The 16,462-nt window shown below is 41.8% G+C and overlaps 1 protein-coding gene across 7 annotated transcripts in view; it reads left to right on the top strand.

Annotated features, from left to right (window-relative positions):
* DNAH2 (dynein axonemal heavy chain 2) overlaps positions 1–16,462 on the top strand; it is a 104,236-nt gene that overhangs the window by 16,076 nt on the left and 71,698 nt on the right. For all 7 annotated transcript variants that reach the window (XR_013762760.1, XR_013762761.1, XR_013762762.1 and 4 more), the window contains 10 exons: positions 570–798; positions 2,099–2,209; positions 2,372–2,610; positions 3,827–4,018; positions 4,699–4,856; positions 5,293–5,380; positions 5,936–6,141; positions 6,569–6,698; positions 7,177–7,359; positions 8,577–8,791. Coding sequence is in view for 2 of the 7 variants with exons in the window: in XM_079133236.1 (XP_078989362.1) it covers positions 570–798; positions 2,099–2,209; positions 2,372–2,610; positions 3,827–4,018; positions 4,699–4,856; positions 5,293–5,380; positions 5,936–6,141; positions 6,569–6,698; positions 7,177–7,359; positions 8,577–8,791 (1,751 nt within the window). In the remaining 5 variants the exon portion in view is untranslated. The remainder of the gene's footprint in view (positions 1–569; positions 799–2,098; positions 2,210–2,371; positions 2,611–3,826; positions 4,019–4,698; positions 4,857–5,292; positions 5,381–5,935; positions 6,142–6,568; positions 6,699–7,176; positions 7,360–8,576; positions 8,792–16,462) is intronic.

The following is a 16,462-nucleotide window of genomic DNA, read 5'->3' as shown; positions in this document are numbered from 1 at the left end:
GAATGGCCTAAGCAGGTAGCCATTAGATCTTGAAATTTGAAATGTTTTAGATATAATTAATGTAAGTAATGCATTTCTGAACATAGGTAGCTACAAAAACTCACCATAGGCAAAATTGAAGGACAAATGAAAAACCGGGGAAAAAGCATATACAACCCAAGTGGGAAATCCAAGATAATTATTTCTTACTTCTATAAATTTCTTATTTGTTCTTTGCCCCTGGCCGAAGTGCTTCATCCATTCTATCCCGTCCCTCAGTCCATCCAACAAACATATATTGAGTATAAACTAGTGCCAGGCACTGGGTTAGGTTCTGGAGTCAAGTTGGCAAAATGCAGAGTCCCTACCTTCAGGGCACACTCTATATTTCCTCTCCATCTTTCTGAGTATAGAATCTATTATGTTCTTGAGAAGAAAAGAAAAGACCTTATGACACATTTAGAGAAGGATCAGGATATACTAAGGGACAGTGACAAAGAACTCGGTCAAGCTTTCACAGTGGGGGCCTTAGATTTCTTTGTGCATCATGGTGGAGCCTGGAGATTGAACTCCGATCTTCTTTCATGCAGACCCAGAATCAGATTGTCTACTTCATTCGCCAAGCCCCGGTCCCCATCACTCCGGAGAACTTTGAGACGACTGTGCAGTTTGGGACAGTGCGGGGCTCCTACATCCCAGCCCTACTTCGGCTGCTCACTGGTGTCTTTGCCCCTCAGATCTTTACAAATACAACCTGGCCTGAGAGCATTCGAAATCATTTTGCTTCACATCTGCACAGGTTCTTGGCCTGTCTGACGGGTGAGTGCTTGATTTCTCCTTAGTAGAGCTCATGAGGCTGGTGGGATTCTGATCAATATGTGTTTGTTGAGTGAGCAGAAAAGGGTGCAAAATCAGTCTTCTTCTTCCTCCCCCTACTCTTTTTTTTTTTTTTTTGGTGGAGCTGGGGATTGAACCGAGGGCCTCATGTGCTCTACGATTGAGCCATACTGCCAGCTATTACTAACATTCAAATCAATATCTAAAATAATCTACTCTTTTGAGGTGCTGGTGTCTGAACCCAGGGTATCTTGCATACTAGGCAAGTGCTTAACTACTGAGCTATATCCCCAGCCATTAAAAGAATCTTTGAATGGAATCTCACTGCATATACCCACTCATATACATTTTTAAACCAAATACTGAAACACACACACACACACACACACACACACACACACACACACACACATACACAGAGAAGCACTTTGCCTCCATATATTCTAAGTGTCTTGAATCAAAACTACAAATCTGCTGACTTAAAGAGCAAGGGACATCTTAAGTATTACTAACTAATGGAGATCAGTCTCTCATAAATAAATTTTATCATAATGTCAAAAAAAGAAAATATGCCATCTAATCCAGATGCACTTTGCTGCTGTAGAACTGGTTGGCTGCACATGCTGGAACTTTGAATTGAAAATTTCTAAGAATACAGTTGGGATAAGGAGAAATGTAGGTAGTGTTGGAGCAGAGGAAGACTTGCATGCATCATGGTAGATTCTGGAGGGCCATAAGATCTTTGAAGTTATTTTATGGCAATTTCTTGTTATACTCCCCTGAGTTTTTTTCTCTTGCATTCTGTCATTTCTTCTCTCAATATCAAAAAACATGAGTCATAATTTCCCCTGCCTGCTGTCCTGAAATGCATATGTAGTTCATCCCTCAGTAGCTGTGGAGATTGGTTCCAAGGAACCCTCAGATACCCCAATTCATGGCTGTTCAAATCCCTTATGTAAAATGGTGTCGTATTTGCATATAACCTACACATATTTTCCTGTCTACTTTAAATCATCTCTAGATTACTTATAATACCTAATAAAATGTGAATGCTATGTAAGTATGTTTTCTACTGTAGTGCTTAGGGAATAATGATTTTTTAAAAAGTCTGTACATGTTCAGTACAGATGCAGCTTTAAAAAACTATTTTGCATCCATGGTTGATTGAGTCTGCAGATGTGGAACCAGCTGTACCTCTCAGACCCCCACTGATCATCAATCATGATTGATACTTGGGCAGCAAAAATTCACCTCCTTTGAACTTCCATGGTCCTTTCCTTAGACACTCGGTACAAACTGGAGGGGCACACCGTCCTCTACATCCCTACAGAGGCCGTGAACATGCAGCCTGAGGTGGTGGTGAAGGACAAAGAGCTGGTGCAGCGACTGGAGAGTGAGTGTCTAGCATTGCCAGTGTCTAGTGGGAATTGCAGACAAGAGAAGAGGCAACCATGATGCTGACAAAGGAGCTGGGTTAGGTGGGTTGGGTGACGAGGGGAGGGCACAATTGAGGAAAGGCATAAAGACACACAAGAGATTTGTTTCTCACCGGCAGCCTCCATGATCCACTGGACCCGGCAGATAAAGGAGGTACTCAGCTCCCAGGAGACTGTGGAAACAGGAGAAAACTCAGGACCTTTGGAGGAGATTGAGTTCTGGCGCAACCGATGCATGGACCTGTCTGGCATCAGCAAACAACTGGTGAAGCCGGGAGTCAAACACATTGAGTCTATCCTGCGCCTTGCCAAGTCATCCTACTTGGCTCCCTTTATGAAACTGGCCCAGCAAATCCAGGTTTGTGAGTGGATCAGAAGATGGGAGCTTAGCAAAAAGTGGGTAATGGCTGGAGTCACAAGAGGGGCTAAGAGTGGGAACCAATGTAATCATCACCACAGAGACTGATCAACTGATCAGCCTACAGTTTAGACTCATACTGGTGGGAGAAGATAAGAGTAGTTGAACAGGGTCCCTAAGGAACTCATAGTTGAGGTAGGGAGACAGCTACACGTTGATTATCCTCTGTGAGTCTAATCCCTACAATCCAGCTGAGAAAATAGGGCTTACAAAAATACTATTAGTAAAAACACATCTGTATTGTTCAGTCAAGAGAATTTCAAAATAGCTACTTTAAAAATAAATTTGAAGCCAGGTACGGTGGTACTCACCTGTAATCCCAGTGACTCAGGAGGCTGAGGCAGGGGGATTACAAGTTTGAGGTCAGCCTCAGCAATTTAGTGAGACTCTGTTTCAAAATTTAAAAAGGGCTTGGGGACATAACTCAGTGATAGAGCACCCTTGGGTTCAATCACCAGTACTGCAAAAAAAAAAAAAAAATTGATACAAAAACCTGATTATGTTAGTGTAGGGTCATGCAGGAAATGGTCAGTATGATATAGAGATTGAAGACCTCTCTTTCCAGGGAAAATTTCAACTGGGTATTAAGGGAATTGAGCCATAACTAACCAGAGAAATCTAAAGCTTTAGTTGAGAACAGGGCAACTAGCTAAGGGGACTGGGCGATGGGATGGGAGTGATATCTGATAGTTGATCAACAACTATGAAATGTCCACTTTGTATGGAGTTCTGAATTCAACTGGAGAACACAGAGGAGTAGACAGCAGACCTGAACTTGAGGAATTCCCAGTCTGAAACATTTTCACAGAAAATTGTAAATGAATAAAAGTTGATATGTGCAAACTTTGTTCCCGAGGGGTGCTGAGACCTGAAATGATGACCTCTGGGTAGGGTTCACTGGGAGGCCTTCCTGGTATAGGTGAGTCAGGAAGGTGTTCAAGATGGATATGAAGGGGCTGGGTTGTGGCTCAGTGGTGGAGCACTTGCCTGGCACATATGAGGCACTGGGTTCCATTCTCAGCATCACATAAAAATAAATAAAGGTATGTGTCCATCTACAACAAAAAATTTAAAAAAAAAGATGAATATTAAGTACATGCTCTGAATCAGCTCTTTCCAGTGAATAAATGCACTCCTGGGTTTTGTTTACTGCCAGGATGGCTCTCGCCAAGCACAATCGAACCTGACCTTCTTGTCAATTCTGAAGGAACCTTACCAGGAATTGGCTTTCATGAGACCTAGGGACATCTCGAGTAAGCTCCCTAAGCTGATCAGTCTCATCCGCATCATCTGGGTCAATTCTCCCCACTACAACACTCGGGAGAGACTGACTTCCCTCTTCCGAAAGGTGTGTATATGCAGAGGGCCTTTGGGAGGGTATTAGGAGGATGGCAAAATGACAGGGCTCAGACTTTCAGAAAAAGGCAGAATTCCCTGGCAGAATCCATGCAGGTGGCAAGGTGATGAGGATCGTCTTTCATCTCTGACGGACCCAAGTCTTCCACCGACATCTTGGCTTTAGTGATGCTCAGAGCTGGGGCCTGGGCTGAGCTTTTGTTTCCAGATGGAAGTAGCTCACACAGGAGAAGGGGCTGTGGGAAGGAGAGTTGATGAGCATTGGAAAGGGAGGCAGGGAGGACAGACCTGCTGAGTTGTGCAGGAGGGAATATCTCCTTTAACTCATTTCCTAGGATGGAGTCTGCAGTGGGGCAAAGGCATATTTAGGAAGGAACACAGCTTCTGGGGAGCAGGGAGATATCATCTGGAGTGATAGTTCCAAGGAGAGGGAGTAGGAATATTGAGCCAAGCTTGCTGGGTCAGTGAGGCTGCAGAGCTGAGCCAGGGTAGAGCAAGGGACCACTAGGACAGGAGTGTATGGGGAACACACCAGTGGAGGACCATGCGCGAAATGGGTCTCAGGAGGCAAATCAAAGAGCAGGAGGTGGAGGCATGAGGCACATCAGGGAGCTTGAAGAGATTGGGTGGAAATGAGGCTGGAAATTGAGGCTGTTGGACTCCCTTCTGCAGATGAGCAATGAGATCATCCGCTTGTGCTGCCATGCCATTTCCCTGGACCGAATCTTTGAGGGATATGTCTCTTCCAGCAAGACAGACTTACAAGGCTGCATTTCCTGTTGCCATGCTTGGAAAGATCACTACCTTCGGGCTGTACAGATACATACCCAGTATGATGGGTCTCCCCTAAAATTCCATGTGTTATCACCTTGCCATTCTTACAGAGGGGGGATTCCAACTCCTTTCACAAGCACTTTTTTGTAGTCTATGGATTATATTTTTGTTGATCTAGCTGTTTCTACATCCAGCCAAGATATTCTAGCTGCCAGCCCTGAATTCTTATTCTCATAACCTTCCCTCCCTGATTCCAGGAGGCCTACCTTGCCCTTTGGTCCCACAATTTAAAATATAAAACCTTCTTCTAGAGCTTAGATGCTGCTTCTCCTGTCTGGTTCTTGTCATTTTGAATCTCTCAATTCAGGATTCAGGGAAGGTGCTTCTTGGGGTCTATTTTCTGAAACCAGGGCTTGCAGTCTAGTTTTGCATGGGTAGATTGATCCCTAGTATTTCTGCCTTTTGATTCAGTTCATTTTTCTCCTAACACAGGTTCTCTAATCGGGGCTGGGTCCTAGACCAGACCAGCATATTTGCACAGGTTGATGCTTTTGTGCAGCGCTGCAAGGACCTTATTGAGGTGAGAAGACTGTTGGGGAAGATGAGGAAGACCAATCAAAAGCCAATAGCATTAAGGCAGGAGGATCATGAGTTCAAAGCCAGCCTCAGCAACTTAGTGAGGCTCTAAACAACTCAGTGAGACCCTGTCTCTACTAAATAAAATATAAAAAGGGCTGAGGATGTGACTCAGTGGTTAAGCACCCCGGGTTCAATCCCTGGTACAAAAAAAAAAAAAAAAAAAAAAAAAGGCAGCAGCAGACCCTCAAGAATCCTGTCCCCGTTCCCCTAGGAACCAGGGCAGATGGGTTAAAAGTTTTAATTAAGAGGCTAAAACTAAACTTACTGCTTGGTTCTTTCTGCATAACTGAGTACCCTCCCACCACCCCATTCTTTTTGACTTTTGCCTGTTACCACTGCTTTAGCATCTCATATTTCATTCTGTGGCCAAAATTCATCCCAGCCTCCCCCCCTGCATCCTCCCTAGTTTTAGATATTTGAAGTTAAATCAAAGAGCTCAGGATTCACAAGTTCAGAAAAGAAAGTTCAGAAAACTCTCACGCTGGCTTCTTTTCAGGTATGTGACTGTCAGTACCACTTTGCCCGCTGGGAAGATGGCAAGCAAGGTCCCCTTCCTTGCTTCTTTGGTGCCCAGGGGCCACAGATTGCACGAAACTTGCTGGAAATTGAGGACATCTTTCATAAAAATCTGCACATGCTGCGAGCTGTTCGTGGTGGCATCCTTGATGTGAAGAACACCTCTTGGCACGAAGATTACAATAAGTGAGTGGTTCCCAGGCTGATGTCAGAGTCAGGCAGGGAGAGACAGGAATGGGTGGAGTGGCAGAGTGTACAAAGAAGATGGTAGAAGGGAGAACAGCTCAGGGTGGGTGGGTGCAAGAGAGAGTGCCAGGGTGGTTGATCTGGTTCAGGGTTCACCTTTCAGGGCTTGAGTCTTGGTTCTGCCACATCTAGGTATGTGACATTGGGCAAATTATAATTATGTTACTAATTGGTGCCCTCACTCCTCAACTATAAAATAAACAGTAGAACCTTTCTCCTAGCATTGTTTAGAGGATGAAAGGATTCTTGGATGTAAAGCACTTAATCAATATCTGGCATACTAGAAACTCCATGTGATTCTCAGGGGAGGTACTTGGGGGGACAGGTGAAGGCACCCACACTTCCCCATGCCTCTCTGATTATGCAGATTCCGTGCTGGAATCAAAGACCTGGAGGTGATGACCCAGAACTTGATCACCTCGGCCTTCGAATTAGTTCGTGACGTGGAACACGGGCTGCTGCTGCTGGACACCTTCCACAGGCTTGCAACACGGGAGGTGTGGCCACTCTACCCCTGCCCCGGGTCTCTCTGTCTTCCTTAGTTCCTCCCTAGCCTTCCAGATGCCATCTGGACCAGGTGTGGTGTGCATCTATAATCCCAGTGACTGCAGGGACTGAGGCAGGTGGATTGCAAGTTCAATGCCATCCTGGGCAATTTAGCAGACTCTGTCTCAAAGTAAAAAATAAAAAAGGATGGGGATGTAGTCAGTGGAGTCAGTGATAGAGCATCTCTAGTTCAATGCCCAGTATCACCATAAACAAGACAAAACAAAACAGATGCCATTTGGCCTGCACCTGTGCCCTTTCCCATGTGCCAAATCCCAGGTGCCTCTTTTATTCCATTTGCTCCCCTGGTTTCCATGTCTCTAAGGAGTGCAGCTCCCACTGTAGAAAGGGCACTTTCCTCTGGGATAAGTGACTGAGGGAATATGGCTCCATGGGGCATATCATCCATTTCTTCTTCTTGTTCTTTAGGCCATCAAGCGAACATATGACAAGAAGGCCGTGGATCTCTACATGTTGTTCAATAGTGAATTGGCCCTTGTGAACCGTGAACTGAACAAGAAAGGGCCATACGTGATATCCTACATGGCCCAGTATTCTGGACAGGCGTACTGGGTGCGGATCCTTCGGCGGCGCATTGACAGAGTCATGAATGTAGGTGCCTGTCCTCTTCCAAAATCTGTCCTCAGTGAGATGGCAGGGTATGCAGGCTGTGCCGTGGGCTAGAAGGGATGGGGGATGGGTCCAGAGAGGTTCCCTAGAGAGTTTTCATTACCAGAGACTAAGCTGCACAGGGTGGGAGCAGATTCAGTTCAGTGAGGCAGGCCATGGGTCTGGTTTGCAGAAGTGGCATGTGTGGCTGTTAGAACAGGGATTATTTTAGGAATTTCATGTCAAGATGTAGAGGAAGAGTAGTGCTAGTAGTATCTGGGAAGTTGGGTCAGGAGAAAAACAATACAACTTGGTTATCAGAGATCTAGACAGACCAGGCCCTTAAAGGATCTGATCTGTCTGGAAGAATAAGCTCAAAGAAACAAGGCAAAGCCAGGCATAATGGCTCAACCTGTACTCTCAGCAATTTGGGAGTCTGAGGCAGGAGAATGGTAAGTTTAAGGTCAACCCCAGCAACTTAGTGAGATCCTGCCTCAAAATAAAAAATAAAAAGAACTAGGGCTGTAGATCATTGGTAAAACACCCTTGGGTTCAATCCCCAGTACTAAAAAATAAATAAATAATGAACAAGGCAAATAAAAACAAAACCCTTTAAAACCACTTTGTGGGGGCTGGGCTTGTGTCTCAGGGGTTGAGTGCTTGCCTAGCATGTGTGAGGCACTGGGTTTGATTCTCAGCACCACATATAAATAAATGAATAAAATAAAGGCCCATCAACAGCTAAAAAAATTTAAAAATTAAAAAAAAATTTTTTGGGAATATAGGATGAACACTCTTAGGTACTGACCTGCTATTGTCTGATTGGTTCTAGTTCTGGGAGAGAATGAGGCAGACTGCAGATGAGTGGGCTAAGACTGGGGCAGAAAAGGGCTGAGACTCATTTTCAACTTTGTACCTTCTGTGATTTACTTTTTGCTCAGCTTTTCTTTTGTGCTCAATCTGTAGGCTTTTTTTTTTTTTTTTTCCTTACTTTGACTCCTCTTCTAAATATTCTCTGGTCTCTTCCTGTTTGGCTCTGCCCTCCCCTAACAAATCAGTCAAACCTCACTGTAAGACTTGCGTGTATCATTGGAGCATGCATATGTTTGTGAGCATGTGCACGTGTACCTGCGAGTGTGTGTGTGCAGGAGGTCTCGGGGAGATGGTTCCTCCTAGGAGAATGTGCAAATAAGCCATCCTCATCTCTTCTCCCCACTCAGTGTCTTTCTGGTGCCCATTTCCTGCCCCATATTGGGACTGGAGAGGAGAGCGTTCATACCTATCAGCAGATGGTTCAGGCCATTGATGAACTGGTTCGAAAAACCTTCCAAGACTGGACGTCCACGCTAGACAAGGACTGCATTCGGCGACTGGACACCCCATTGTTACGAATCAGCCAGGAGAAGGCGGGCATGCTGGATGTCAACTTTGACAAGTACAGGACCCACCCTGGTCCCTTCTTCCTATCCTTGGTGCAGGTCTTCCTCTCCAACTCTCCCAAGAGCTTAACTCCCATCTTTTTATTTCTTCTGTTCATCTCTCTCTCTTTCTCTGTCCCTCGTACCATAATATGATTGCTATTACTTTTGAATTTTAATTTTAGTTTATCTTTAAAAAAAATAACTAATAGCCAGGTGCAGTGGCACAGACCTATAATCCCAACAACTAGGGAGGCTGAGGCAGGGCGATTGCAAGTTTGAAACCAGCCTGGGCAACTTAGTAAGAACCCGTGTCAAATAAAAAGGACTGGAGACGTAGCTCAGTGGTCAAGCACCCCTGGGTTCAATCACACATACACGCACACACACTCACACACACAGACACACACACACACCACACCACACACCACACACATAAGAAAAACAAAAACATGATAAACCCAACCAAAACACTAACCTGATAAACCAGTGATACAGATGTTCTGCCACTAGATGGCCATGATGGCTCAGCTAAGTCATCCAAACCCTGAATCATAGTCTGGACTTTTTTGAGAATTGATGGATAGGGCTGGAAGATCATGCCCTCTACCACAGCTTTAAAATTATGACATTTTCATACTATAATTTATAAAGATTTAACAAGTCCATTAATTAGTTTATTCAAAAACATACAGTGAGCGCTGTCCATGTGTTGAGAACTGGGGTAGACCCAGGGAATGGGTAAAATGGCAAAGGAGGCAAAGCTGTCACTCTGTAAGTCAATAGCTCTACCCTTGGAATGGAGCTAGATAGCTTCCTGTCCACATGAGATGTGGAAGAGAAAAACAAAGAAGAAACTATGTAAGGCATCTGTCCACAGAGATTACAAACCTTCTGGTGACAGGTTTTTCCTAATCAGAAGGAAATAACTTTCCACTTGACTGGTTTTGGCTGGCTCTTGTTATCAGCTATGCCCTGTAGGAGTGTTGCTTCTTACACTCCTAAGCTGTTGCTCCAGCATTGGAATTAGCTCACAAAGTGTCCACGATTGTTGGGGACAAATGTATAAGGAATTTTGCCAGCGAAGGCCTTTGTGGAGATGGAGTCCCAGAGGAAACTGCCTGTGTCTGTCTTGGGCAGCTGAAGGAGGCCTAACCTGGGGAACATGCACACTATGATTGAGAAAGGAGGTGAGAGAATCAAGATGAACCTCATGTAAGAGGGCTGAGGTAAAACCTTAGTGGGGAGGACAGAGATGTCAGAAACCACACATGTAAGGGAGTAGTTAAGGAGCAAAGTGCTGGGCTGGGGTTGTAGCTCAGTGGTAGAGCACTTGCCTAGCACATGTGAGGCACTGGGTTCAATTCTTAGCACCACATGAAAAAAAAAGTAAATAAAATAAAGGTATTAAGTCCATCCGCAACTAAAACAATATTAAAAAAAAAAAAAAAAAAAGGAGCAAAGTGCGAGGAAGCAAAGGGTAAGAGGTTTGGGGTAAAACTTTGACCAGTGACAGGTGTAGGACTGGCTTTGATTTTGTGACCTCTGGGTTGAGGTATGGCCAGTTAGAACCAATGAAAATTGTCTCATACATTAATGATAAGGTTCTGAAGAGAAAGATCACTGGACCAGAGTTACCCTGGTAATAACATTTGCAGACATAATGGGATTCAATCTACAAGACCCATTCTCCCATCAAGCTGGGTACCCACAAAGGCACCATGCTGGGGAGCTATTCGGACACCCTTAGATTAATATGAATGTGGGCACACATAGTCCAACAATTGCCTGTATTCCCACAAAATAAGGAATCGTGTTTAAATCATAAAATCTCATTGACCATTAATGATCAATACTTACATTTTAGATGTGAGGAAAAAAACAAAAGTCGAAAGAGGCAGAGAAATGCCCTCTGTGACACTGGCTGGAGTTCCTTCCTTCCAATCCTCCAGGCCAGTCAGTGAGAATGGTAAAGCACGGACTTCAATGCCAGGCAGTTTGGAGTTTGACTTCTGGGTCAGCAGATCTCTTTTGCCATGTGGCTTTAGGCAAACCACCTAATTTCTGATTCTGAGTTTCCCTCATTTACTTTAAAAAACATTTCTGAGGCTGTCATGAGGCAAGATGACATACGTAGAAGTCCTCACAAAGAATAAACAATAAGCATTATTTTCCCTTAAAGAATTGCTTCACAAAACTCGATGAATGCGTTAATTTCAAACAAATTTAGGAACCTAGCATGGTGGTGTGTTTATAGTCCCAGCTACTCATGAGGTTGAGGCAGTAGGGCTGTAAAGTCACAGCCGGCCTGGACATCTTAGTGAGACCCTGTCTCAAAATGAAAAAAAGGAAAAAAGGGTGAGGCTGGAGCTCAGTGGTAAAGCACTTATCTAGCATGAGAGAGGCCCTGGGTTCAATCCTCAGCACCTCAAAAAAGATCCCAAAAACAAATTAAGCAGGTCGGTATAACAGTTTTAGTTCTTAAAACATTTAAGTCTTTCAGAAGGGCTAACATACATATGTAATACAAAATTCAACAGTTATGAGATGGTAGAGGATGCAAACTCTCCCTCTGCTGCTGTCCGCAGTAATCAAGTTTCTCTCCGAAGATTCTGCATTCCCAGATTCTCTTGTAACATTCCAGAGATAACTGTATATGCCCACTCAGAAGTATTTTCTTTTTATATGAATAGTAGCATAATATACATCTTGTAACAGTTTCCCCAGAAACTGTGTGTATATGTGTATGGTGCTGGGAATTGAACCCAGGGCCCTATTCATGCTAGGCAAACACTCTCCCACCGAGCTATACCCCTAGCCCCTAGTGTGTGTTTGTACATACACAATTATACACACACAAACGCATATATAAAAAATATATATAGTAATTCCCTGTTTTCATATGATTGTTTTCCTTTAATCTTTTGTATATATTTATATGGAAGATTGAACTCAACCACTGAGCCACATCCCCAGCCCTTTATTGCATTTTATTTAGAGACAGGGTCTCACCCAGGGCCTTGCTAAGTTGCTGAGGTTGGCTTTGAACTTGCAATCCTCCTGCCTCAGCCTCCCAAGCCACATTACAGTCATGTGTCACTGTATCTAGCTTCTTTTTAATTTTTACTGGGTATTTTGAAACAACAAAAAAGGCACATGCTCACTGTTAAAATTAAAAAAAAAATTGATAGAAGAGTATTTAAAGGAAAAAGTGAAAATTCCACACACAATCCCAATCCCTAGAGGTAACCATGATGACCATATAATTACTGAACCAAAACCAAAACAAAATCTACTGTACACACAAAATAAGTTCACATTACAAGAAGTTTATTTTTGTTGTTGTTTTGTTTTGTGGTGCTAGGGATGGAACCCAGTGCCTTGCATGTGCTAGGCAGATGCTCTATCACTGAGCTGCCCTCCCAACCCATGAAAAATATTTTTGCAATTTGCTTTTTTTTTTTAAAGTTAATATATGTGGGAGTTTTTCCATTCTGTTTGTACAGAATTACTTGACTCTTTTTTCATGACTGATAGTATTCCAAGGTATGGCTCTTTTGTAATCTAATTAACATATCCACTATTGATAGACTTTTTCTAAGTTGTACAGTTTCTAGGTTTCTTAATATTCTGTGCCAGAGGATTTCTGCTGGGCTTCCTGAATCTGCTTCCCTTACCTCTCCAGGACTGTGCTTCCTGAAAGGTTGACTGCAATACCCATCTAGGGAGGGAACATTTCTGCTGTAATCTTTTATCTGGAACACCTTTTGCACAATCTTTTTTTTTTTTATTTTTTTTTATTTTTTTATGGCATTGGGGTATTGGGGATTGGAACCAGGAGACTTCTACTTCTGAGATACCTTTCCCAGCCCTTTTTAAAATATTTTATTTTGAAATAGGCTGTTGCTAAATTGCTGAGGCTGGCCTTGAACTTGCTTGATTCTCCTGCTTTGTCCTCCCTAATGGCAGGGATTACAGGCTTCCCCTACCAGGCCCAGTGCATAATCTTTACAGTAGAGTTTAACAAGGCAATTTTGGGCCAAATATTTATGACCAGGGTTTGTCTGAAACCAAATAATAGACACTTCTTCTAAATAGAAAGAGGTAACTGTTCCTGTCTTTTGGCAATTGTTTTCTAGAGAAGATATAAGATACTTTATACTTTGTGGTCTTAAGATAAGCCTCAATCCCATAAATAATGGATGAGAAAGAACATGATTGTAGTGAAGGATTTTGAAGAGTCTGGGCTCATTAAGCCTGTAGAGAAATCCAAGAGAGTTCAGCTTCCAAACCTTATTAACACTCCCCAGGAGTACAGATAACTTTATCAGGTTTACTCTTCATGTCCAAGGTCTGGTTAAGATCTTGAAATAAGCATATTTTTTAAATATCCTGATTGTCCTCAGACTGACTCTTTCTTAGTTCTGGGAGACTTCCAGTCCCTAATAGTATTCATTTTATCCCACAAGTGCTTTTGTTATCCCACCTTATATCTCAAATATTTGAACTCTGAGGTCCAAATCAGCTTTTACCACATTTTATGACCAGACCAGCTTTACAGATGGCACTTAACACAAACATATTCCAGATGTCGTCTATACCCTGATGGAAAGAGCTGTGTTATCACTCTTTGAATAGCAAAGCAAAATTTCCCCAGAGCAGGAGAAGGGACACTGATGCTTCTTTGATTTTTGTTCTAAGGGATTTCCTTTCTTTCCCTTCTATCCAGTGCTTTGTCCTCTGATCAGTTCATTCTGGCTAATCAGCTCTGAGCTCAGCTGGTCTCACCTGTCCTACCTCTGTTACCTAACTATGTTTGGGCATACATCATAAAATATTTTACAAAAATAATTTCCCAAATAGAGTTTTTAAAAAAGAAATTATATTTGTTAATAAAATAAAAATTGGGGCCGTAGTTGTAGTTCAGTGGTAGAGCACTTCCTGGCAAATGTGAGGCCCTGGGTTTGATCCTCAGCACTACAAAAATAAATAAATAAATAAATAAAATAGATAAAATAAATAAAAGTATTGTGTCCATCTACAACTAAAATAAAAATAAAATAAAATTTACATTCTAAAAATGTATTGACAAATTTCTGTCAAAGACTGAACATCATTATGAAAAAGATTCCTTGTAGGATTTTCAGCTCAACCTCAGATATTGTCTGAATTCATCCTATTGACTAATTACATTTTTTTGGGGGGTACTGGGGATTGAATTTAGGGGCACTCCACCACTGAGCCACATTCCCAGCTCTATTTTGTATTTTATTTGGAGACAGGTCTCAGGTCTCACTGAGTTACTTAGTGCCTCACTTTTGCTGAGGCTGGCTTTGAACTCGAGATTCTCCTACCTCAGCCTCCCCGGCAGCTGGGATTACAGGTGTGTGCTACCATACCCAGCCTACATTTAAAAAAATGTTTTTTTTTGTAGTTGTAGATGGATAGAATGCCTTTATTTCTTTATTTTTATGCAGTGCTAAGGATTGAACCCAGTGCCTCATGCATGCTAGGCAAGTGCTCTGCCACTGAGCTACAACCCCAACCTGGTTAATTAAATTTTGATAATTTGCCTTATTTTGAAAATTGGATCAAGATGAGAAAAATGAAGAAATATTTTCATACATCGTTGGCCAGTATAGTTACTCTAGTGGGTGTGTCCTGATATTTATGAGCAGGGACAAATTCAAGGCCCTCAGTTCGAAGAACATATGAGAATATACTTATGTCACTAGAAATGCCCCTGTAGCCTCCCTATGTAACTGTAATACAATTTTTGGTTAAATTGATATTCTGTGTTTATTTTATTATGACTTTATTAGTATTGTTTACTGCTGAGCTGAGTAATTATATACTGATATATTACAGTTCCCAGTTATATATTATATATTGATATATAGCGATTTCTGAGCAGTGCTCAGAAAGTATTAATATTTGTCTTGACTTGAAAAAGCGAGATCACATGTAATGCTTATTACCATATATAGTTGTAATTGTTCTATTTCATTATTGTTGTTGTTAATTTCTCTCTCTCTCTCTCTCTCTCTTTTTTTTTTTGGTACCCAGAGATGCTTTACCATTGAGCCATAGCCCCAGCCCTTTAAAAAAAAAAAAAGTTTTTTTTTTTAAATTTAGAGACAGGGTCTCTCCAAGTTGCTTAGGGCCGAAGTTTGCTGAGGCTGACCTTGAACTTGCAATCCTCTTGCTCCTGAGTCGCTGGGATTATAGGTGTGCCCACCACACCCAGCTTGTTGTTAGTCTCTTACTGTGCCTAATTTATAAATTAAACTTTATCATAGGTATCTAAGTATGTATAACAAAAAACATGGTAAAGTACGTATAGCTATAGTTTTAGGCCTCCACTGGGGCCCTTGAAACATTTCCCACATGGGTAAGTGGAGGCTACTGTAGTTCTTTTCTTGTTTGTATGCTATCTCGTCTTTTTTATTTATTTTTTTATTAAAAATTTTTTTAGATGTTGACAGACCTTTACTTTATTCATTTATTTATATGTGGTGCTGAGAATGCGAACCCAGTGCCTCATGCATGGTAGGTAAGTGCTCTAACACTGAGCCACAATCCCAGTCCCCTATCTTGTCTTTTTGGAATTAATAGTTACTATTTTTGTTAGCACACTGTTCACTAGCAGTTCTTCCAAATCAACCAATGAAATTCCTTTGAATAGTATTTTTCCTTGCAATCTGACATGTCAGGTGTGCTGTTTCATAGTTTTCTCAGATTTGATCTGTCACTCCCCTGTTTGTTCTTGCTTTAGTCCAACTGGTTGATCTCAAGGTCTGTTATGGAGGGGTCACCCTGGAACTTCCTTGAGCCTCTTTTCTTGTTTGATTTTTTTTTTTCCCCTCTGTGGTTCTGGGGATTGAATCCCTAATTAATGCTAGTTAAATGCTTTACCATGGAGCCATATCTCCAGCCCTCATCTGATTTTCTGTTTCCTCTCTCTTCCTGTTTCTTGGTTTATGCCTTTGGATAGAGTGCATCCTTTAGTAGCTCTCCAAGTAACAATGAATAGGAGTTACATTTTTTTGAGTTTTTGCATGATTGGCAGCAACTGTTTTCTGCTCTTTATTTGCTAGACATTTGCCTGGGTTTGGAATTCTAGTTTGAAAGCAATTTTCCTTGATTTTGTTCTCTTTTACTTCAGAAGCTTTTCTCAAATGTCTGGTGATCCATCAGTCATTTGTATTTGGGAAAGTTTTACTCACTTTGAAGAAATTTCGACAGTTTCAGAAAGAATGCATACTTCAGTGTAGATCTTCAAAGTTTGGAAAAACAGCATTTTTTTCCCCCTACAATCTCTTAAAGCATGTATCACAAATAAATGAACACTTAAAAATAATTTTATTCATTAGGTCATTCTCCCATAATGAAGATGAAAATATAATCCTTTGCAAAGTTTAAAGTATAATATTATCTCCTATGTTACTCCAGGGCTTGCCGGTAAAACAAACAAAAAAATATTCTGGAATTTTTACCTCAATATTCTTCCCAAGTACCATTACAGTAATATTAAGAATGCAGTTTTATGAGCATATTTTTAGGTAGCAAGTTCTTTAATCCTTTGTGAGTAAATGGTGAAATTTCACTTAAAAAGGCAGATTTTAAAAATCAAGTGATTTTTATCAAATACTTTTTTGTTTTTGAAATTTATTTGTGTAGGAAGAGAG

The sequence above is a fragment of the Sciurus vulgaris genome, assembly GCF_902686455.1.
Source record: "Sciurus vulgaris genome assembly, chromosome: 3".
NCBI classification, from domain to species: Eukaryota; Metazoa; Chordata; class Mammalia; order Rodentia; family Sciuridae; genus Sciurus; species Sciurus vulgaris.
The sequence above is the reverse complement of the archived record's forward strand: the minus strand, read 5'-3'. Positions and strand labels throughout refer to the sequence as shown.